At 28.5% G+C, this 26,533-nt stretch overlaps 2 protein-coding genes across 2 annotated transcripts in view; both read right to left on the bottom strand.

The window, feature by feature from the left end:
* Positions 1–26,533, bottom strand: part of LOC123296799 (probable E3 ubiquitin-protein ligase NGR_a03640) — a 659,126-nt gene that overhangs the window by 583,448 nt on the left and 49,145 nt on the right. The window lies entirely within an intron of this gene.
* LOC123295009 (cadherin-related tumor suppressor-like) lies at positions 23,177–26,023 on the bottom strand (the record flags this gene model as incomplete). Its single annotated transcript, XM_044876204.1, has 1 exon — positions 23,177–26,023. A coding segment is annotated over exon 1 (2,847 nt), but the record flags the coding sequence as incomplete, so codon positions are not given.

The following is a 26,533-nucleotide window of genomic DNA, read 5'->3' as shown; positions in this document are numbered from 1 at the left end:
GTAAATACGTATACGTACCACAATATTGACTGACATAGATATTAAAAATAAAAGATTGGTGTTTTTATCATGTCATACATCTTAAGAACACTTACTTCACTTATTAGTAAAACATTTAATTAATATTTTCATTAGTGTTTCATTTCAATTGCAATGAAATTAGTTTAATCAACTAAATATAGTCAATACTTCCGATATCATTTTAGCATTGCAACACATTGATTTTATGCGCAAGAAATATTCAATACCATTTCTCCGTATGTTGTTTCATACTTATTAATTTTAAGGATGATTTCATATGTGACTGACACTACATTTCAAACAAAACGTGATTTATTTTGTGTTATATTATGAATACTATTAGTATAGTTTTATGGTTGATTCTACATTTTATCCATTGACAAAACTCTTAACCGGATACAGTACCCTCGTACTTACGATGCCACAGACAGACAGACACACACACTTAGCGATCGAACTTAAAACATTCCTTTTTTTAGTTCGGGTGTTAAAAAGAAAGTGTTTTCTATAAAAATTACTTCTTGCGTTGATTTCGAAACAAACTATGCAATCAAAATATTAAGAATATCGGAAGTAGATAAATTTGAATACCATTTTTAATAATAATAATCATAACAATAATAAACTTGGATATAATTTTTTTCAATTTAAATGGTGTTAATTGCCATAAAATTGTTTAATTTGTTAATAATATTATTATTTATGATACCCACTTCTGTCTCTTGGCTTCTGTACACTCTTACTAAGTGAATGCAATTTTGTATTTAAATTATTTATTTATTTAACATACATTAATTAATTATTTAATTATTACTTGCAATTCAATTAAAATTAAAAAAAATTTTTTTATTAATTATTTTTATATAAAGTCCATTATATTTTTCTATTATTAATGGTAGGAATTATACAGATAATAAGATAAACTATATTCATGGACTTAAGTGGGCTAGCAGAATATTAATACAAGATCCTTGAATTTCTCAAAGATAATCTCAGATCAATGATTATATATTTATTTTGGAATGAACTGGTTAAATCGTCACGTAACTGTGTCCCTAGATCAAGAGAAAAGTGTTTACGAAAGATGTCCTTTTACGAAAAATCTTATTATGCGAAAAATTTTCAAAACTTTCTGCTAAAAAAAACTGAAGATTTGTGAATCTATTACTCATAACTTCACTATATATCAACTTTATAATCGAAAAAGAAAAAAAGTTATTAGCAAATGTAAAAACGACTATTTTCGCTCATTTTTTCAAGTTTTCTCAATAAAATAAAATTGCTAAAAAAAAAGGTGCTCGAGTCCAGGAAAATTAGTCATTTAGGGCCTACTAACATTCCAAAATGGAAAACCTATTATGCTTAGCAATTGTATGTAAACGCATACCTATGTACCTACATCGTGATTCATCTGTCAAATAAAAAATTTTACAATTGGCAACCATTGAAACTTTTTAGAAATAAAGTAAGCTAGTTTGTTTATTTTGAATTCAATTTTTTTGTTCACTTACAATTTTATTGTATACAAAAAAATAAACTACAAAAATGTCTCCAATAATAGAAGTAGAAAAAAATTCGGATATCTTTATGAAATGGAACGATATCATTAAAGAAATAAATAATAACCAAAAAGAATTAGCTCGACAACAAAATGTTATCAATGAAAAATATACAGAATGGGAAAATATATTAACAAAATATTGTTTAAAAAAATCACAATTAGAAATGAAAGTTATTCAATTATTTTTAGATGCAAGTGAAATCGAAGAAAAACTTAATAAAGATGATAATAACATCCACATTGATAGTAATACACTGGAAAATGGATCATCAAATGAGGAAGAACAATTTGATGAGAATGTACTTCAATTATTTCTAGAAGCAAGTGAATTACAACAAACTGGTGATAAAGAAGACGAAGTTAAAATTATTCAAACAGAACAAACTGGTAATAGACAATTAGATAATAATATTAACATTCAAATTGATAATTCGATTGAAGAAGAATCAAATAATAAAGGAAAAATTGATGAAAATCAGCAGTGATAATAGAAAATTTTTTTTTTTTAATTTGTATCTGTTTATCTAAAGTTTTGAAGAAAAAACATTTTTTCAAACAAAACTTTATTTTTATTTAATGAACTAGCTTATTTAGTGAAAAATGCTATCATTGGCAATAGAAGAAAATCCACGGAAAATTTAATGGTAGGTACCACTATCAAAATGTCCCTTTTAAGAATCCATAAGAGATGAATATCCGAGTCAAAGAAGCTTGATTACTTGGAAAAATGATTTCATAATGTTTATAAGTTATCAAAAGTACTTCTAAAAATCGATTTTTAGAATTTTTTTTTCTTAACGGTAACACACTTATGACAATTAATTTTGGTCCACCTGACAGCACCGTTTTTGTGAAAATGATCAAAACATACTTGAAACTTCGTGTGAGTGTAGCTTCTTTTTGGTGAGTCTACCAAACTTTCTCTTTATGATTTTTTTTTCGAAAGTTGTGCGTTTTCAAATGAGAATGATAACTATATATTTAAGCTATGAAAAAACGTAGCAAGGAATTTGTCGGATACTATGACTAATTAAAATTGGCCGATCTATAAAAGCTACAGGACTGGTATAAGATATGATATACAATAAAACCATATCATATACGCAACATTTTACATATCATTTATTTTACAGTTATGGAACAAATTAGTATACCGTACGGCGTACAGCAAATCAAATGTTCTGTTCTCATGAATATTATGTTTATTTCTAATATTTAGGATTCAGTATCGATTTTATAAGCTTTTATTTAGTTTCACTTGTGACGTTGTCTATCTATAATCAAATTTTGCAAATCAAATTTGATCCACTTCCCGGTTTCCGATTCAGCTGAAATTTCGCATGCATATTTAATTTGGATGACAATGCATGGTAAGGTTGTGGCGTCCTAATTTTCTCATCGCTTCCACCATATTTGATATATATATATACATTTTTTTTGTCTTAAATTAAAAAATACTTTTTAAGGGACAAGCTTTTATTCTAATAAAAAGTAGAAAATTTTATTTTATCTATGAGTCACTCATACCCGGCTATTTGTAAAAGCTTGAGGCGCTTAATATCAAGATTCTTTTTTTATATTTTAAATTGATAATCTTAAACTTTTACAAGCAAATCTCTCATCACGCGACTAAAAATCACCGAACGGTTGACGCAAATGCTGGCAGATTAAAAATGATAATTTTAAAAGAGGAAAAACCTACAAATTTATTACAATTTGGGTATTTCAAGATAATTCAAAGAAAATAAAAACTCGCTTAAGTTTGAAATAAAAAAGATATACGAAACCCTTTAATTTTTATCAATGCGGTGGTACCTAATAATTTATAATATACATATTTATTGAAATTTACTGTGGCGATTTTTTTTCTCGAATATAATCGAAAAATATTGTGTGAAGTATGAAATCGTCAACACATAGATTATTAATATACACATCATTTTACAGTTCTTTGCATCATGAATATCTAACACATATAATTTAAATAATTTTTAAATGAAATGTATATAATTTAAATATCTATTTTATGTATTTTATAATAATAACATTATAGTTTTTGTGATACAAAATTTTCATTACTGATCTAGGATAAGTACTTTCTTTCTGCACTGTTTTCCGTGCGACAAATAGCTTATTACGAACAATCTTGTTCGACAAGCAAATATTAATTTTATAAACTTTTAGTGGAAGTAAATTTAACGCATTCGGTTGGTAATTAACTATTTATCTTTGCACAGAAAATCGTGCAGAAGGAACGTATATCTTAAGATTAATGAAAATCTCCTAAATACACCATCTTGGAAAATGACTTTTTTATATTTAGGACCATATCTTGCGTTCTATTCATTCAAATTTGATGATTTCGATGTCGTTGGACTTGTTTGCGCTTTATCTTCAAACCCATTTATGTCAAAGTACACGTTACGAGTGTTGAAAGTTATTCGTGTTCAAAGTCTAAACTAATTTGCGCCCTATCGGGTAAACAATGATGTTTAGGTCAAAATATTTAAAACAACAGTTGTTTATTTTTTCATAAAGAACATTTTTTACATTTAAACTTTTGTTCTATCTCTAACGGTTTACAAGATGGGTTCTACGGTCTCAAGACTCAATTGATCTATATTGCTTATTAATGCGACAGATTTTTCTCTTTATAAAATAGGTATATTATTCGGATATCGTTGAAAAGGTCTTTAATAATAGAATGGTTTTCCTGTGACCTCTCTCTTCTTAAGGCTTCCATAATGCAATTATTAAAAGACAACGTAATACGACAGGTACTGAATTTTAAAATTTCCATTATTAGCTAAACTATTTCAATCGATCCTATTAAAATATGTGCCGCATTTTACATTTATGAGATTCCATAAATTTCAAAAAATATTACATACATATAGAAATACAAGAATATACCAAGTTTAGAATCAATTTAATTTCATTCCATTTCAGCGATCAAATCTCTATTAGAACCTGCTGTGATATTAATATTTTAAAATTCACTTCGTTCATACACAATACCCTTAATAAATCTCGAACCCCCCTCAGGTATAAAATATTTGTTAAAAAAAAGAACATTTAATTTTATTTTTAATTTCACATAGCTTTCTTTCTTTACCTACCATATATATTGTATCTCATTTCTAGGTATAAATATAAATGTTAAGACATTATGAGACACATTTTTTATGTTAGAAATATTATGTCATTTATGGGAAATATGTATACATGCTAACATAAAAGTTTAATAACATATAAAGAATACAAAAAAAAACTGGACAACACCGTAAAGGTATACAATGTTTACACTTAATAGGCAAAGAGCTGGTAGCAAATAAACTCATTCAATTGGGAAGATGAGTAAATTATTGTTTATCACTTCAGGTGAAAAATTCTCTCTCACTGCACGGATAGAAAAGTTTTTTTTTTCAATTTTGGGATGAATTTTGTTATAACTTAACAATATTACTTAAGACCAAGAGTAAGAATAATATTTTTCGATATCTGGAGTAATTTTCTAAATATCGAAAATTGCAAATTTCGTTTAATTTTTTTAACTTTCGATATTTCGAAAACCAAGGCAGATATCAAACAATTTTATTCTTATTTTTCGTCTAGTTTCATAAGGTTAGGTTAGGTTAGGTTATAATGGCTGTCCACGAAGGACACACTTAGGCTATACAGCCCATTGTGATACCATATATGTGTTTTAACACCTTTCCGGTGATAATTTCATTTATCAGCTCCTCAATTTCAGAGGCTGAGTGCACCTCTTTCAGGCATATACCATTCACTACACCAGCCCATCACAACTATTAATTAAATTAATTTTGTTGTGACGGCGGGAATCAAACCCGCTATCCTAAGCATACCGCGGACGGAATTGGTTACGCCTTAAACAACTGAGCTACTAGGGCTAGTTTCATAAAGTTATAAACAAATTTATCATCAAAGTTAAAAATAAGGTACAAATAATTTCAACCCTAAATCCAAATTGCTTTGAGTGCTTGTACTGCCTTAATTTGCGATTGCGTTAATAAATTTTGTTGATTCTCTATTAATCTCTAATATAATTCGAGAATTACCTTAAACTCTTGCGTTTTATTGTTTAGAATTAAAATGTAATCTAAATGATAACAGTATTTTGTCCATCAACTCCATGGCTATAAATCTACAAGTGGTTACAACTAATAGTTTAAGAGTGTTTGTGTTAACTCTGACACACTAATTGTATTATACCATGTGTGTACGATGAAACATAAGTTTTTTTTGTTAAGTGTTAGAATCAACTTCACAGTCAAGCTTGTTTAATAAACTTATTAGATGGTTAACGTTAACCATTTTTCTAGAATATAATAAGTCATTTATTTATCTACCATATTATATGTTATATTATTCTAACAAGAATCTATTTTTGTTTCTTGTTTAATGATTTTTATGTTTAATTAGGCCAAAATATATTATCAAAAATCTACATAAATAACATTCCTTTATGTGTATGTTATATTATTACCCTAATTTCTACATTTCAAATTCTATATTCAAGATTTCAGGCTGATTTCATGAAAAACTGTACCATGAATAGAAAAAAGAAATTGTTTTTGATGGTAAAAATACTAGTATGATGTCGATACCGTTACTTTCAGAATCTTAGATACCTTTCTTAGTAAATGTTAAGTTTTCATTATTTTATTATTTATGTTTATAAGAACGTTAAAATTAATTCGACTGTATTTTTTTATGTTTGTTACCTTAGAAGTTTCGGCTGGATGAACCGATTTTGACGATTCTTCTTGTGTCCGTAGGATCCATCTTGTAAACCGTTAGAGATAGAACTAAAGTTTAAATATAAAAAATGTTCTTATAAAAAAATAATCAACTTTTGTTTGAAACATTTTTTCGTAAACATCACAGTTTAGCCTTGAAATTATATAGTATATATGTATTATATAGGAATAACTGTTCTGCGTGGCTATCTAAGAGTGCCTATCTTTCTTTACTTACATAAAAAACAAGCGATTAATTAACGCCATTAATTTTTTGTTTTCACTTGTTTATATTGAATTTTCTATTTATTATTTTAATATCGTTGCCTAGATTATTCTAAAATTCAGTAAGCACATGTGGCTGAAATTGTTGGTCGACGTTTTATGTAAACAGATTTGAATAGGTTCAAAAGTCTTGAATACTTTTATAAGATAACTCTACATAAAGTTCTTTTTCTTTTAAATATCCTTTGGGTAATATCGAGTTATTATCTAACAAAACCTAAATTCCAAGAAATTATTTATTCATCATGATTCTAACAGCCCACCACCATACACATCGCATACCTATACATCTGTAATCAACAAATATAAGTAATTTTTTATCAACTGATCGATGATCGTGCAAATAATAATTCAACAAAACTTTGTTAAAATTAAAATGGCGTTTGAAGCGAAAAAACTTCTTAAAAGAATTTGTTACTATTAATATGGATAATTTCTCTTATAGAGTAATATTATTTTTATATAAGATATCCATGAATATACAGAGTGTTTAGATTAATTTTAAATTTAAATTCAATATCCAACAAAATTTCTAAAATCAGATAGACGTTATCGAAGTTTAAACACAATAATTTGTATTTTCTTTAAAGTTTTTATTTTAATCTTTTGTAATCAAATCTTTCCAGTTAAATTGTCAAGACGTAAAAAGGTTTTTGCTTTAAAATACTGAAAAATTTGATAATAAAGATATCTCTCTTCAATCATCAATACTCTAATTATAGTCGTCTCTGTTCATCAAATGATGGATCTTCGATGAACTCATAATTAAATTAAAATTTTGTTTGTATATCATCGACAATCTGATATTTTTATGGTATTATTATAAACTACAAGATTGTCTAGATATTTTAGATAGTTTTTTATCACACTCTATAGATTTTTGCCAACTTTGAACGGCAAAATAATAATAAAAAGCCCGATGAACTAGGAATTTTTTGTGATTTTTGGAAACTTTGTTAATCAAAAATGTTTTAGTTTTATTGAAATCCGTAGTATTATTCAATCCTTGCATATCTCCTTAGAGGGGTTTTAGCTTCATTTTCGAAATAACAGGGTTCATTGGCTGGCTGAACAATGAAGATATAGGTACGTATTTTCACATCAAAATAAAATTGAAACAATGAGACAACTGTTTATTGTTATAGATCCACTCCGTATATTTAATATACGAATGATAAAAGTCTTACTTATAATAATTTATTCCGGCATGCAAGATTCTCACCGCCTGCGTCTAATGTTTGGCCTGTACGTTCGTTCTTCATACATCCATCCATCTAGCTAGGTATCTAATATTATTATAATACATAATACCAACAACAACATATGAAACTATTTAAATTTGTTTGTTAAATGCTTACGGCAAAAAATATATATTTTTTAAAATTCAACTAACACAGCACACTCATACATGCACACGCACGCACTTACACACACACACACACACACACACACACACACCGTTGTAATGGAGTTATTTGTAATAAAAAAGAGATACATATATTCTTTTACTCATTTATCTAACATTTACATCGTAAGAAAAAAAGAATCATAGAATTTGTGTTTTAGTTTAAGTGATCTGTTGTGTATGTCTACGAACTTAGCAACACTTTGCTTCTTGTAAGCATCTCAAATCATCCATCATATTTCGTTACAAGATCACGGTCTTATTTCAACTTTTTTTGCCACTTAAAGCCCTTTATGTCTATCGTGTTCGAATGCTAACGTTTATCATGCATCTCTAAAGTCGAAGGCTGTTTAATGGAACAAGGGACGGAAAAAATAAGCATAATATAGCTATTAATGAATTGAAGGACGTTTAATTGACCAAGCGATGTTAGTAAAGTTTGTATTCAGTGTTCATTAAGATTAATAATCGCTGATCAAAAGTTATAATCAAATAAATTTTAGGTAAAACAAAAAAAGTTTACCGGGTCTGCTGGTTAAATACAAAACATAAGCTCAAAATAAGTCAGTATTTAAGATAATCGCATTTTCTTGTGAAATTAAAAAAAAAATACTTCTATTGCAATTCCTTTATAATTTAGACGCTAATAAAACTTTGATAAGGTGATTTGAGTAAGATTTTGATTTGAGTCACAATAGAGATGCTCTAAGTTCACAGACACCTGTGTTGTGTGTGTATATTTATTACATATGCATGTATTATAAGAACAGATAATATATGCCGAACCAAATGAAACACCATCTTGTTTTTTTCTTTTTTAATTTTTCATGTTCAAAATTTATAATATGTTGAATAATTATTATATTCTAATATTGAGTGTGTCTCTTCCCTCCCCTTTTATGGTTCATTTAAGTATGAATTTATTATATTTATTTCACATCAAAGAAATGTTTTGAAGAAATTTTTATACGCAATTTCTGTAGTCAATGATTTAAACAAAATCTGCTACAATTTCAAAACGAAACCTTATTGTTAATAGAGACAAGTCACTGATTTTCTGTTCGCATGAACACAGGGTTTTTTACTCATTATGAGAAAAAATCTAAAAATATAGGTATTATTGAGATAGCTTAGGCAAAAAGCAGCCGGAAATGTTTCATAAAAAAACAAAATAAATTTTAAAATTCAATTCAAAGTCTTTTTTAACACCATGAAAGAGTTGCCGCCATTTTATTACGTCATACGGTTGTGTAAACTAAAAAGTTTAAATTATAAATAATTATTATACAAAATATCAGCGCATTTATTTACACATCTAATTGACGTCATGATCACTGACAGAGCAACTAATATGGGATCGGACTAAATTTTATTCACTTCAGGTAAATAATTCTCACTTCACGAATAGAAAAGTGAAGTTGGTTTTTAAAAATCTAAACTAGTATGCAAGATATGAACGTTTAAATTTCCCAATTAAGCAAAGAGGAAGATACCCACTAGTGACGTCATACGTGGGTATAGCCATAGAGATTACATATAAAACTTTTTTCTGCTAAAAAAGAAGGGCAACCTTTGAATGCAATCGTTTTTCGTTCGTTTTATTAGTCAATTTTAATTACATTTACAAATTTTGTCATGGTATCAAGTCTACATTTTTATGGGAAATACGACCAATTCGACATCAGGGTTATCCCCTATTATCATTATTCGTCTTTTCATCAAATTGCACGTGAAATTCAAAAATTTAACAAGTTAAATGCATTTTTATTGCACTTATCGATTGAATACAATTATCCATAACTAATACCCATAACGTAATACCCTATTATCCATACCTAAATAAAGAAGATTCAATTACAATTCTTACAATAGACTAACAGCATCAATCGAAATGTAAATTTTGACGAACAAAATCTTTCCCCCATCCATCCAAATTCCCGGAATATCCTACGAAATGTTATTAATAATGTCAACACAGAAAAAAGATGCAATATTGTTAATTTGACTTGTTATTTCCATCTACCAAAATATGTAACCAAACTTTATAACCTCTATTGTTTGAAAGCATAAATAATTGTGATTGATTTTTCGATAAATATTTATTAAATGAAAACAAATTAACAATTTAAGAACAAATATCAATTTATTTATTAAAAATTTTAAATTTATATTACATTTCAAAAACTTTTCTATATTTCTATAGAAATTCAAAGAAACATAATTGTAGATTATTATCAAATATATGTATTTTAAAATTCATTTACCTAGTCTGAATCAAACTACTTCATCGAAGGAGCTATAAATTCAATTAAAAAAGTTCATCCACAATGCAACGATATTATTCTGATGGCTAAGTAAATCGTAGCAAAAAATCATACCGAATTAATCAGTCTTCGAATAAGTACCAAGGCAATTTTAGATTAAGGGTTGAAATTATTTGTACCTTATTTTCAACTTTGACGATGAATTTTTAACTTCATCAATGTAAACGAAAAATAAGAATAAAATTTTTCGATATTTGCCTTGGTTTTCGAAATTGTGTTCTTACTTTTCGCCTTTTTTTAAATTTGTGTCCCCGCTGCAGTGCTTATACATCCTTAATTAGTCGGGTAAATCGGAGTTTTTCCTTAATTTAATAAGGTTTTATGTTTAATTTAAATAATTTCCACCGAATAGTTTTGGAGAAATCTATGAAAACATGTCATCCTCCTACTGTTTTACCATAAAACCAATTTTAAATATGCCTTGAAGTCATTTATTTATTTAAACAATTGGGAAACCCCCTCCCTTCCAAATTTTCATAATCGATTTAGACTTAGTCCAACTTCATATAAAAAAAAAATTAAGCTTTTTATTTGAAATTGCTTTTGTGCCCGTATTTCCTTAATTAAACAAAAAGGAAGATATAGACTCTGTTTGTTATAACTTTTTCCTTTTTTAATCAATTTTAATTAAACTTTCACATTTTGTGATGGTATCAATCAATCAGTCTAGTTTTACATTTTTTGTGGTAATGTGGCGAATACGATAACATTAATTTACCTACTAACTATTATAGACCTAAGAAAATGATTCCAGATACACAAAATAGACAACAATAATCACATCCAGACATTCAGTTATACGGAACCCTATGCGTAAACTAATATCCACAGTAAAATTGTTATCGATTAAAATTCCAATTTTATGTATGTTTTTTTGTAAGTCTGGTGGTGCTACCTATATGTATATACTGACGACGCGATGGTACAAGAGTGTAGTTAGTTAGTCTAGGAGCTATTTAAATTAGCAGTAATGTACCATAAAATTAACAAACACAGTCAGAATACGGTTGTTCAATGTTTGTTTTGTACAGAATAAACACTATGGCTCGCAAAAATTATATAAAAGTACATTTCGAGTTGGGAAATTATACGATCTTAAAAAAGTACGATTTTTAACGAAATTAAGGATTTTTAATAAATTTGTGGGTTTATATTATGAGGAAAACGATATAAACATATAACCGGCTAAGTGATCGAGTGAGTGAAGGCGCAATCACCTTTACCTGTTCTATATTTTTCGACTTCTGTAATATCCGCATTCTGATACTTTGTATTAGAACCACTTTGCACATAAATAATATGCTTGATGATTATTTTAATTTCATATTATATTTCTGTATATTTATTTACGATGCATGTGATGTGATGAATGTCACACAAATCAATCAGTTTGTTTGATCTTTGGTGTTCAAATGTTATACGTTACACACACTTAGCCTTAGTTTACACTAGTTAAAGTAAGTATTCAAGGCTTGAAGTCTCAAGACTTCTAGAGCAAATATGGCGAACATTTATGTATCAACCAAGTTTTTTTTTCTAAAAAAAATGTTTAACGAGGTCGCAATTTTAGGTCGTATGACAATTTTGTCAACAAAATTGACTATTATGCTATGCCTAAACAAACTATGCGTTAATATCAATTGTAGTCCATGATGTGACTATAATAACAGACGAGCTCGCGTTAGTCAGTAATATAATATTTCATAGAGATCTTTCTACCGAAAAATTGTGTATTTTGCCATCAATGGAACTCAAAAGAACCCCGAATTGAACCGTGTTATTCCTTCAACTCACTTAATTTACTCTTTTTGGCATTAACATAAAATTCAAGTAAGTAGAATTTAGGGAAAAAGAAAATGCTTAAAAAGTTTACATCGCAGTCAAATTCCACAAAATCTCTATTAAATTATAATTTATTAATTATTAACTCAGAGAAACATTTTGGAAAAACAATCGAGAGACAGATGATTCTACTGGGCTTTAATCTCTTTAGATTTTTAATCAATAAAATGAATGAATTAGTATCAATTTTACTCAAAATATGTTTACAAGTCGATGACAGTGACAAGAGACGAATAGAATTTGAAGAATTCTTTTTTGATAGCATAAAAAAGTATTCACACTCGTTGATAAATCTAATTAAAAATAAAGATGTATTGAATAAAAAAATGGAAATTTTTTGGTGGATTATCTTCGAATTGGGTTTTTTTTAAGAACAACGACTTTGATAATAACAATACACGTACAAAATAAATTCAATTTTAAAACCTACACTATGCCGATTAATTAGAATACAATCTACACTTACATAAAGAAGTGTAAACATTTGATTCAAAAATTTATTACAATATATTAATACTATATTATTTATTTATGAAACTATGAATACAAGATAAATTGATATTAGTTTAATATACTTAAATATTACACGGAGAAGATTTTTCGGGTTTTTATTATTACGGTTGCGATTTGGTTTGCGTAAAATACCAATTAAAAATTTTAGACCGATAGCAATATTCAATGATCTGTGTAATTAAATTACCTTTTTTCAACAAATGGTGTTCTATTTTAACCGGAAAAAAGTTAAAAAAGTTTGAAGAGTGAAAAAAAAATGATATACATTTTTTATGTCGATATTGAACCAGAGCAAGATTAGATGTAAGAGGTCGATAGCTGATATTTTAAAAGAGTCAAGAAAGGGCTTAAAATCGTAAAATAAACATTACGACATATCTTGCGTTTTTATTAAGAAACATCAATTAATATCATTGAAAATCACAAGGCGATTAAAATAGTCTTTTTTTACAATAAATCACCAAAATTTACATGATTTTAAACTCTTGACCGGTATTGTACACGTGTAACGAAGTTGTATAATAAAATTGAATATTCATTATTAGGAAATTAAAAAAAAAAAATTAATAGTTTCCTTTTTGAATACAACACGCGTTTTTGCTGTAAATGTAAAATTCTATTTATGTTTAAACTAATCAAAAAATATGTAAATACCATATTTTTACACTTAATAAAAATAGCAACGGTTTTGTCTACAAATTTATGACATTGTGCTTCTTTTAAAAAAAATGGGAATTCAACTTAAAAAACGGTATTATTCAAATTAAAAGTAGGTTTTTTTTTAAGTATTTTTATTTTGTGAATTTTGAGTTAATCTGAAGTACACTAACTCAATTCTCACTAAAAAAAGAATAATCGAAATCGTCTGGCGTGATATTGAGTTATTCGTCCATTTGACCCGCACATACTTAATGCAAATTTATATGTATTTCTTATGGGTGCCATTGTGAGAACTGGACCAAATTTAAATGAGACGGCACGGGAAGCACCAGCTTTCAATTAAAATACCATCAAAATCGGTTCACCCAGTCAAAAGTTCCGAGGTAACAAAGATAAAATAAGTATGGTCGAATACTTATCCAAATATTAACACTTCTTTGGCTAATACCTTTAACTTCTTTCAAAATTAGTTTATTCAGAAGTTAGAAATGATTTTAAATTATAGCCTCCAAATAAGTGTCAATCTATTATTATAAACTTTATGAAAAAATTAAAATTTTCAAATTTTTCGAAACTGTCATTTGTAGAGAATTTTTGTTTTAGATTCATTAAAAGCTCCCGAAATAAATTTCCAATTTCTCCGTGTACTGTTGTATGGTGTAGTTTTTTGTATTACAAGAATAAAGTTTATATAAAATATAGTAAATAATAAAATATTATAATGCAACAAATTCAAGTTATCAAGTAAACTAGTTCAATTGTGAAAGTTTAAATCTTTAAATAATGTTCTTTAATTTGCACTATTTTTTTTTTTTACAAATGTTATTAAACATTTATTAGATCGGTAGGTATATTATTGTTTTATAGTGGATCTTGATTAGTCTATAATAATATGCAATTAAAGGATTTTAATTAAAACTAAAATGTTTTATTTTTATCATTTGACTTTGTTTAATGCTTTCAGATTACTACAAAAAATAATTGAAAATCTTAAAAGGAGATTTCGTAAAAAGAGCCCTCTTTAAAGGATTAAAGTAAGCTTGATTATAAAGAAAATACAGATTTTTACCGCGTTACAATAAGTAAAAAAATATAACAAAAAATGGCTGTAAGCGTTTTGCCATTTTTTTACACATTTTGTTGTCGACATTCTATGAACATATTTTACAGACAAAAGAAACTTGGGTACCTAAAATGCGAAAAATCAGATTTCCATAAATTTGATACTTATTACCCCGAACTTTTCTCTATATAATTCTAAAATATTTTTACATATTCTCAAAATTCATGGCAAGCTGAATCGATTAAAAAAGTTTTAATTTCCTAGGTAACCTACATATCGGATTTTGGGGTCTGTTGCCCTTTTTGTGGTTTTACCTCCCAACCAGCAAACAAATCAAAACGTGCAATAAGGAACATAGTTTCAAAAAGTCATAGAAATTCCACTGTATTATGTGCTTGTAATCTAAAAGGAAGTAAATGATATTTACAAACTTAATTAAGGTCAATTTATTAAATAAGATAAAATTAATACTTTTTGTTGTATATGTTAGAGATTTGAACGACAATAGAAGTTTTTATTGATTTCTTTAATACCTAAAGCAATCTCTCATTTTACATAAATTTTATACATTATATATAAATTTAACACCGTAAAGGGCATTAATGAAAATGCTTAGAGACGATTTAAAGATGATTCTAAGAAAAAGTAATTGTTTGGGGAACGTCCTTAAATATTTTAAGTTTCTCATATAAATTTATACTTTCTGCACGAAAAAAAAAGCATGACTTATATCTTTGAAAATATAAAATACAACTATTTTTTACCCATAAAAAAAATACAAAAATTCTTGTTTTAAAATATGATTCGATTACAGTACCAAAAATAAAATACGAAATTAATTCATATTATATTTTATAAGAATAAGCATGAGATTAATGTCAATTAATTACCATAAATTTCGAATATTCCTTTACAAATTTAAAATCGAAAAAAAAAAAAAAATTAAATGCGATTGAGAATGTCCTAAATACGAATCATATACTTTATTTTTTTTTTATATAATCGAATATGAAATTGATTTTAAATTCACGTTATTTTACTTTTAAATTTATGCAAGCAAGAGAAATTCGTATCCACTTTCAAAAAGAAAAAAAAAAAACCTTTTTATGTAGTAGATATATGAGTCTGTACATATATACATTTTTCAACAAAATATGTTCCACTAAAATAAATTTAATTTAATTAATTTATTGATATTTATTTACGATTGTATACAAAATATTGATTTAATAGTTCAAAATACAAAATATTTTTTATTTAAAATTATGGTAATGATAATTTATACCAATTTTTATAAGCATTCTGATTCGTTTATTAAAACAGTCGTTTTAAAGTTCCAAAAAAATACAATTAACTTATTTTTGTGTTTTTCCAAAAGAAAATATAAGAAAAATTTCATATTTTTTATAACTTCTGATTTCGCCAAGTCATATATATTTTCATTATCTGAATTATACAGCCTGAATTGACATCGGTCCTTGTTAAGTATGCATTTCGAATTAATCCGACGTTTTGAAAGGGGTCAAAATCATGTTCAAAGATTTCGTTACATACTAAAATACTTACATACCAACATACTAACATATGTATAAAGCTAATAAAAGCGTTTTAAAAACTCTAATATTTAAAAAAAAATTAGAAACCCTTTCAGTTTATTGTTCTACTGCATGCCAATGATGTTTTAGCATCTGTTAATTAAATTTTATTTAAAATTAAATTTATTTTTTAGTGTTAATATATCAATTAATTTTTTTTATTTTAATAATAAAATAAACACTAAAGTTTTTAATAATAAGTATAACAAACATGAAATGATCTTTGATCTTTTAATAAATTATATTATGAATAATAATAATTACAAGTAACTGTACTATATAGGTACTATACTGTAATAATTATATAAATAATAATAATAAATAAATAAATAATTAATATTATAAATAATAAAATAAAATTTTAGAAATAAGACAACATTCATTAAAATTGATTAAAAAGTGGTGACATATAAATGATTTACTAATTAAAATATAATAGTCATTTATTATTTATTATTATTGTTATTATTAATATTATATTTGTAAGGATTTATTTATTAATATTATATGATTCTATATTTATCAAGGTTTTCAATATTTACATGTACAGATTGTGTAATCGACATTTGGGTATAAGGTAAATACAAAATTTTCGATATTTTGAAAATTACTCCAAATATCGAAAAATTTTATAATTACTTATCGTCTTATATTATCAAACTATAACATAATTCATCATCACAATTGAAAATATATATTTTTTTAAATTTGTGTCTCCACTACCCTACTCATACATCCTTAATTAGTCGGACACAACACGTTTTTTTTTCAATACTTTATTAAGATTTTAACTTTAATTTAAATAATTGTTTTTTTAATTTCCACTGACTAGTTTTGGAGAAATCTATGAAAACATATCATCCCATCTACCGTTTTCTTATAACATAAACGTTAAATATGCCTACTTTTGAAGTCATTTATTTATTTAAATAATCGGGCAACCCTCATAAAGTTTTTCAGAATTGATTTAAACTTAATCAACTTCATATAAACAAAAATTATGCCTTTTATCTAAAATTACCCGGGCGATCGTATATCTTTAGAATATTTTTTGTTTTTGAAAATATTATAAATATTTAAATACCGTTGATTTAGTTTTAAGCACTCTTTTCCGTTCACCTTGTACACCTAATAATAAAATCAAATATTTATAAAATTAATCATAAGTTTAGTATGGTTTCGGTTCAGTGCTTAACGTATGCATACTTTTTAAGTATATTTTATAATATTCGACATATTGTATTATACATAAGAAGTACATTGAACAGTTCTGTCACATTTCAAATAAAAATAACAGACATGATCCTAATTAGTTTTCTATAAGTTTTTAATAAATTTATTTCATTATTTTTGCAACATTTGAAGTATTTATTTCATATATATTTAACATTCAATTCAAACAGAGTATACTTCAAATAATTTTAAATAATGCTAGATATAATCTAAGATAATGTTCGATGATCTTCTAGAATTTACATTGATAGAAATTGATATTTATATTTTAATACAGTAAAAATTTGTAAAAACGAACAATTATCTGGACAATTTTGAAATAAGAAATTTTTTCTTATAGAAAGGCAGGAAAAAATTAAACACCTTATTTTTAGAAATGTCATCCCAGACCGAAATGAAAGTTATCGAGGAATTAAAAGACAAATTTGTTCAAAAATAAATAAAAACCTAATGAAAACGTTGCAATCATATATAATTATTTTTGCGTTAAAAGTGGAGAATTTCAAAAGATTTTATAATTTGTACCTAATGTTTCTACAAACAACAAATATATTGTCCAAAATTGAACAGATAATTGTTTGTTTTGCAAGTTTTTACAGTTTTATTTGTATAAAATTATAAATATATTGATCTAGTATATTTTATTTCAATTGGTACGTTTCTTTATCTACTGTTGAAGTCTCTGAAATATCAACGCGTGGATAGGATGCAAACCTATAATTGTATTGTTGATCAAGTATATTTTATTCATTGACATTACAGTACATAGACTAAGTGTCAAACGATTTTAAGCGTGCCAACATCTGAGGTAATTGCTTAGGTCTAATCCATTGTAGATTCGTAAGAAAAACTGTAAACTTTACAGCGTAAAGTGATACGTGTAAGTATTTTTTTAAATCATCCGTATTTCTTAGCCAATTTTAATTTGTCATCTCTTCTACAGTAGTTTTTTCATATATTTTGTTAAAACTGCAAAATTTCATTCCCCATTGTGAGAATTGATTAAAAAGAGTGAAATTTATTATAAATTCTTAACAAATTTTACCAACAAGTAATGATCAATAAATAATACAAATATAACCGTTAATGATTGAAACGAACTCGTTATATTGGTTTAAGTATAGTTAGAAGTAAGAATATAAGTAATATTTGTTACGTATCTTAAAAATTATAATTTTAAAAATATCTAGTGATTTCAGTAGCAGTTGTAAGCAAACTCTAGTAGTAAGTAAAATACTAGTAGGTACCTTACTTAAGTAGTACCTACCTATATAGACATAGTCACGATTTCAATCTCCTAATTATATTCGTATTAAAATTACATTTCTGGGATAATAGATTGTGTAATATATGCAGTATAAACTATAAACTATAATAGCTTCAAAAACCAATCATATTTTATTGTTTTAGGTATATAAATATTTATTTACTTATTTATAATCAAAATTAAATATTTTATCAATAAAATCTAATCATAAGGTTTTTTTTTATTGTAATGTGAGAAATATTACAAGTATTTATATTCAAATGTGCGATTCAAATACTATAAAATTTGGTAGGCTAGGTTAGATTAGATTTCAGCTAGGAGTCTTAGAAGATCTCTTGTACCGTGACCAATTTGATCTAAATATTTCTGGACGACACCTCATTTATTCCCCTTGAGTGGAGATAACTTTTCATTACTTTATTTCGGAATTATTACATCTAACGGTTTTATAACATAACGAATCTTGCATGTTTTGAGATTTTAAAATTATTAACTTTTTTCATTTTGGCTATTTAACCCGTAAACATCTTGTAAAGTTTCATTTTTTAAGATTTCCTTTCAAACTAGAAATATAACGCCACCACAAAAAAGTGGAATTGAACCGAACTAGTTTTGATATCAACGCCTTAATGCAACGAATATTAAGAAAACATAGTAATTATTAATTAAGGTATTTCGATACCGAAAAAATGAAAATGATTTGTAAAATTTGAAATTTTGTCTATCAATTAATCTGAAATTAACAATCAAAGTCACACTTTCGCTTTGATATCGAAACGTCTTAATTATTAACCAAACAAATATAATGCTTGTGTCTTAATCGGCTGTTGATATCTCCATTACTTCAATGCATGTGTAAGATGCAAACCTATTTCATCGATATCTCATCTTTTCAAAAATAGGATACGTTATATTAAATTTGCATGTTTTTTCGATATTCTAAATATTTATTTATATCTTCTTGTCGACTACAATCTTTCTAAAAACAATTAAATTATTTAAAACTTTTATATTTTTTACCATAACATCTTCATTTGGGTGTATAAAATGTTTCTAAACATAATTTCGAATAAAATGATAACTTGATCATAATTTTTCGAGAATTAGATTGTCTCAAAATTATGCTTGTTGGGCTGGACTATACCTGGTAATAGAATTAAATATTGGCTTTAGTTTGACAACAGTACAGTCAATGGTTTACGGTGAATTGTTAGAGACGTGAAAATTTAGCATTTTACTGCGAAAATTTCTAAAGTAAGATGGATCGTGATGCGGTTTTTGCATTAGGTTCTAGAAGGTATTTATAAACTTTGTGAAAATTGCAGATTATCGGAATATAATTTCTCTCGTTTTCGCATTAAAAATGCATATTTTTAACCCCCGAATTAAAGAAAAAGAGTGTTATAAGTTTGACCGCTATGTGTGTGTGTGTGTGTCTGTTTGTGGCATCGTAGTGCCTAAACGGATGAACCAATTTTAAATTTTTTGGTTTCGTTTGAAAGGTAAGTTAATGAAGTGTGTTTTTAGCTATATTTTAAGTGCAAGTTTTGGATTCCGTACCTGAAAAAAAACTAAAAAATTGGCGCCGATCTACAAAATTCTTTAAGGAAAAAGGTAATATAATAGAGAAAGTTCTTAGATATGCAAATTTAGGGTTCCGTACCCGAAAATTTTGTCGGGTTTTTTTTATAATTGGTATATTTCACTTGTACTTTAGAAATTTTTGCAGTTTTAACGTTTTTGTGATAAATTTTCTCATCTATTACTGTTATTGTTACATAAATGAATATATTTGGTTAATAGTAAATATTTTTCACTTGTATATTTTATTTGTTAATAGGTAAAGTAGGATAAGTATAAAGATACCTGTGATTTAGGTATAAATAAAGGTATAATACCTACAACAAGAAGAAATAACAACACTGTTTTATAACATATGTTATTATTTTAACATGGGTTTGTGTTATCTACCTGCAAGTTCAAATCCAAATGCTTATTTTACTTTTTTATTTCTTGTAGCTACATAACATATCAAAACAAAAACATTTCAAACGGGAATTACCTTTAAATTTGGTCAACTGGTATACATTGCATCAAAGCAACCCAACTACAAATACGGTTTGCGCCGGGGGTTCAAGTCCAACAAGATGATTATTGATTAAAATTTTTGTAATTTTGTAAAAAGCCCTATTTAGTCATGATGATGTAGATACTGGCCTAATATTTAAATAATAAAATATAAAATTTTGTGATAAAAAGAAATCCTACCTTTATGTTAGATGTTCTCGGTGCACCACTGATGACAATAGCAACCACTTCCACTTCATACACATCAACACCAGCTTCACGATCCAACGTTTCTGCTGTAGATAACACACCTAATTTTGTATCAATATCAAATAAACGATCCACTTGTTTACCACCCAAACCGGTCACATTTGTCACATAATATTCAATTTCGGCATCATCATCATTGTCCAAACGTGCCATCACTGTTACAATACTGGTACCAGGTTGTTCATTTTCATACACACTACCCGAAATCACATCACTATCAAACATTGGTCCACGAGTATGTCCACCTGGTGCAATTAACGTTATATATGCATCCGTTGATCTACGTTCACTTTGTACTGCTTCATCGGTAGCTTTCACTGACAACTGATACCGTGGTTGATCAAACTTATCCGTGATGGGTCTACGCAAGCTTAAAACTCCAGTGGTTCGATGTAATCGAAATAAATCCATGTTACCACTCACTAATTCATATGTCACTAAACCGTTTGTACTAGAATCCAAATCACGTGCTAGTACGTTCATTATAAATCCTGAATCACGCTGATTCTGATTCTTTTTTACTGTTGGTAACAATGCAGCATTCATTGATACAAATATCGGTGCATTGTCATTAATATCTTCCACAATAACCGTAACTAATTTCTCAGCGGATAATCGTATATTCTCTGGTAAAGCTTGATCAGTTGCCACAACAGTTAAACGGAAGGTATCGATTGTTTCTCGATCGATCGGTAACAGTGTATGAATTACACCCGATGAACTATTTATATAAAAATGTCGTTTCCCATCTAATGGTTCTTGATGTGATATTGCATATGAAATTTTTCCATTAATCCCAGAATCAGGATCCTCAGCCACAATGGTAACAATGGGAGTGTGCACAGGAATTCCTTCACGAATTTGTCGTACAATCGCTGTACTTGGAAACGAAGGTGGGTTATCATTAGCGTCCTCAACTTGTATAACAAATATAATTGTTGTCGATAATCGTGGATTACCACCATCGGATGCAGTAATATTCAATTGATACATCGATAAATCTTCAAAATCTAATGGTTTATGTAAATATAAAATACCAGTTTCGGGATCAATATGGAATGTATCTCGACGATTACCACTACTTATTGAAAATGTTATTTCACTATTAATACCCAAATCAGCATCCGACGCATGGAATTGTATAATTTCGGTATTAATTGGTGTCGTTTCGATAATCGATACTTTTGTATTAGTTTGTGTAAATTCGGGTGCATTATCATTTTCATCTAAAATAATTACTGTGACAACAGTGGATGAACTTAATCGTATCATAGCTCCAGCATCTTGTGCTACTACTGTCAATTCGTATTTCGAAACAGTTTCACGATCTAATGCACGTGCAACAGTTATTTGTCCGGTTGCTTCATCAATACTAAATCGTTCATCTTCGTTACCTTCAGCAAGTGAATAAAATACATCACCATTCAATCCTTCATCAGAATCGGTGGTATACATTCGAATAAATTGTGATCCTACTGACATCCCTTCAGATATTTGCACTTTATATGGAGTACGTAAAAATTTCGGAGGATTATCATTTATATCTGTAATATGTACATTCACTTTAACTTTGTCCTTTAATCGTGGTTTTCCATTATCCGAAACAAATGCTTCGAGTGTAATAAAACTCTGTCCGGTGGTTCGAACTAATTCCTCTCGATCAAACACCCGTAAAGTACGTATAAAACCATTTCGATGATCAATAACAAAATCATCTTGTGTACTTGGTAATGAGAAAATTAATTCTGCATTACGTCCAATATCACGATCTGTCGCTACTAATTTTCCAACAAATGAATCAACCGGTTCATTTTCACGTATATTAAATGTGAAAGTTGTATTAATAAATTCTGGGGCATTATCATTTTCATCAATTACATGAATTACTACAGGCACAACAGATGATCTTACTGGATTTCCATGATCTTTTGCCATCACTGTTAGTGCATAATAATCTTTTTCCTCTCGATCCAATGAACTTTTTACATATAAATAACCATCAGGAAATATATTAAATTTCTCTTCAACATTTCCTTCAATAATACTGAACGATATTTGTCCATTTTTTCCTAAATCCGCGTCAGTTGCGCCCAATATAAAGAATCGTGTATTGACGGCCGTTGATTCTAATAGCGACGTTTCATATGATGTATGATCGAATACTGGAGTATGATCGTTAACATCTTCTATTGTAACAGCAATCGTATACTTCGAAGATAATGGTACATCACCACCATCCGTTGCAGTCACTTCAATATTCATAACAGTACCAGAATCTGCACGAATTGGACGATTTAAATAAATCACACCAGTGGATTCAGATATACGAAATTGTTCATCAGGATTATAAGTTAAATTATATGTTAAACGACTATTAACACCAGCATCACGATCTCTAGCCCGGGCTAGAAATATTTCTTGACCGACGGCAGCATTTTCCGGTACGCGTACCTCATCTTTATCCCGTGGAAACACTGGTGGATTATCATTTAAATCTTGTACTGATATATTCACAATAGTTTTCCCAAAAGCTAAACCAGCGCGTGCAATCACTGTTAAACTATACATAATATTTTGTTCACGATCGATTTTTGTCGCTGTTGTAATCACACCCGTTTGTTCGTTAATATTAAAGTTATGTTTACGATCACCATAAACTATTTTATAATTAATATTATCCACAAATTTTCGTACATGAACTGAATCGACAACTCGTCCAATATTAGGTGGAATTCCATCGGCATCTTCTTGTATTACAAATTCATAGCCAGCAATATTATCAAATTCTAATTTTTCTACAAATGACGCTTTCATAATTTCAACGACAGCATCTTCTGAAGCACTTTTATCACCATGATCTGTAGCGGATATTTTTAATTTATATAAAGGGTTTGGTGAATTTGTAATATTACCACGTAAGGACACTACACCGGTTAATTCATTTACAACAAATAAGGCATCTCCTCCATTTTCTAAGTTATATGTAATTAATGCATTATCTCCTTCATCCGCATCAAAAGCAGTTACCTTTAATATAGATGTTCCAATAGGAGCATCATCTTTGATCGTTATGAAATAGTGTTGAGGATAGAATTCTGGATTATTATCATTAATATCCAACACATTTAAGAATACTGTCGCTGTGGATGATTGCTGTGGTATACCTTGATCTTTTGCTATGACTTGTATCATATAATGTGATATTTGCTCACGATCTAATTGTTTGCGCGTTGTTAATTGTCCCGTTAATGAGTCTAACATAAATGTATTTGGATAACGTTGATGTACATCCGATTGTAATATATATGTAACACTGCCATTCGTTCCTTGATCATGATCCGCAGCAGTTAACATTGCAATTAATGTATCTGGCGGTGTGTTCTCAGATAGATTAACATGTAAGTACTGCTGGGAAAATTGTGGTGCTTCATCATTCTCATCTAAAATTGTTATTTTTAATTGGGTATATGCCCATTTTGGATTTGGTCCACCATCTTTAGCAGAGATACGTAACTCTACAGTACCTTGAACTTCACGATCCAATTGTTTTTTAGTTGTAATCAAGCCCGAATTTGGATCCATCATAAACCAATCATGATCATTCCCGGAAACAAATGAATAGTATATTTGTGCATTGACACCAGTGTCTTCATCAGTGGCTATTATACTGGCAACATATGTTCCCGGTGGAGCTAATTCTGATAAAATTGTGGAATATTCACTTTTTTCAAACACTGGTTCATGATCGTTAACATCATTCACATGAATTATCAAAAACGCTGTAGCGGTTCTTGGTGGCGTACCCTTATCCGTTGCAATCACAGTTAAATTATATTTACTTATTTCCTCGCGATCTAAGATACCATTCACACGAACAATATCAAAATTTTGTGTATAATCCAAGCGAAAATGATTTAAATCATTACCGGATACGATACGAACGCTTGTCTCACCATTTAAACCTTCATCAACGTCCACAACGGAAACAGCTGCTACAACGGATCCATTTACAGCATTTTCATCAACTGTTGCAAAGGCTGCAGTGGCTGGGAAATATCGAAATCGTATCACAGGATCATGGTCGTTAGCATCCAATAAATTAACGGTCACATATGTTCGCCCATCTTGTCGTGGTGTGCCATGATCCCGAGCAAATACAGTAAACACACAACTTTTCGGACATGCTGTTCCTGGTTTAATTTGAGGACAATTTTGTTGTGGACACTCCAATAATTCTGTTGTAGATATTACACCTGTATCGGGATCCACTGTAAATTGACGTTCGGTATCGGATAAATAATAAGTTATACGAGAATTATCACCCAAATCACTATCGGTAGCCATAACTTGTAACACTGGTGTACCCGGTGGTACACTTTCATTTAACGATACACTGTAATCACTATGATCAAATATTGGTGGATTATCGTTCACATCTAAAATGGTCACATTCACTTGTAAGTATCCAAATTTGGGTGGCGAGCCACCATCACGTGCCGAAATATTTAAAATATATAGTCCTTGAGTTTCACGATCTAATTTCCCGGTTGTTTCTAAATGTAAGTAGGACGCTTCTCCGGTAGGATTTGGTGTAACAATTAAACGAAATTTTTCGTCTTGATTACCATCCACAATACGATATTCATCTGATACACCATTTATACCTAAATCTTTATCGGTGGCTGCATCTAAAAGTAATCTTGTCCCAGCTGCAGCACTCTCCGAAAAAGATATTGCTATGCTTGATTCGGGAAATTCGGGTGGATTATCATTAATATCAATGACCGTAATTCGTACCTCAATTGGATACGTAGGCTGACTTGATAGTACTACTAAATCGTAACGATCATTTTGTTGCATTCCTTCCCGATCTAACACTGCGTTCGTTTTAATTTCGCCTGTATTTGGATCTAGTGTAAATTGTCGTGGTGGTTCGTTAAACCGATATGTAAATCCAGGTTTTGTTGGAATGTAACCAACTCGTGTCCCTTTCGGTTGTCCTTCTAATACATCTAATTCCACCCGAGTGTCGACGGCCCTGGATTGCATTTGCGATGAATATGCTACAGATGGATCTGTCATTGATGAACGTTTATATGCAGCCCCTGGACCAGGACCACACATAATACAGAGCGCTAATAAAAACCACCACATTTTTAGCACCTTTTTCTGATACATTGATTCCGATTATTATTGTGGGATCATAACATAAGTAAGATAACACTTTGATTGGTGGTCATGACCAATCATCACTTTTAACGCGTTTTCACTCTTTTTTGCAATATCGCGACGGAAAGCCTTTTTTGGTAGTTTAACACACACTTTTTCACACAAATCGATTTACACTTTCAGTAGTTATAAAATAAAAAACAAGACTCCACTGTATTTTTAAATATTTAACAATGTAGGTTTAATTGTACAACAGTGAACACATTTCACAACAATGTAACTAAACTAACACGTGTCATTTTTAAGTAGAGAAATCACATAAAAAAATTTTTATGAACACACTAAAAATTTCAAAATAAAACACAAAGTCGATCGATGATTGAATATTTTTGTTGATGTTCTTCTCTTCTACTCTAAAACCTTTGCACAAGTTTTTATGTGATACAAAACAGATATAGTGGTTTTCTGCTCTAACGCACGTGTATAAGTTGTTGG

This window comes from Chrysoperla carnea, chromosome 3 (assembly GCF_905475395.1).
Source record: "Chrysoperla carnea chromosome 3, inChrCarn1.1, whole genome shotgun sequence".
Taxonomy (NCBI): domain Eukaryota; kingdom Metazoa; phylum Arthropoda; class Insecta; order Neuroptera; family Chrysopidae; genus Chrysoperla; species Chrysoperla carnea.
The sequence above is the reverse complement of the archived record's forward strand: the minus strand, read 5'-3'. Positions and strand labels throughout refer to the sequence as shown.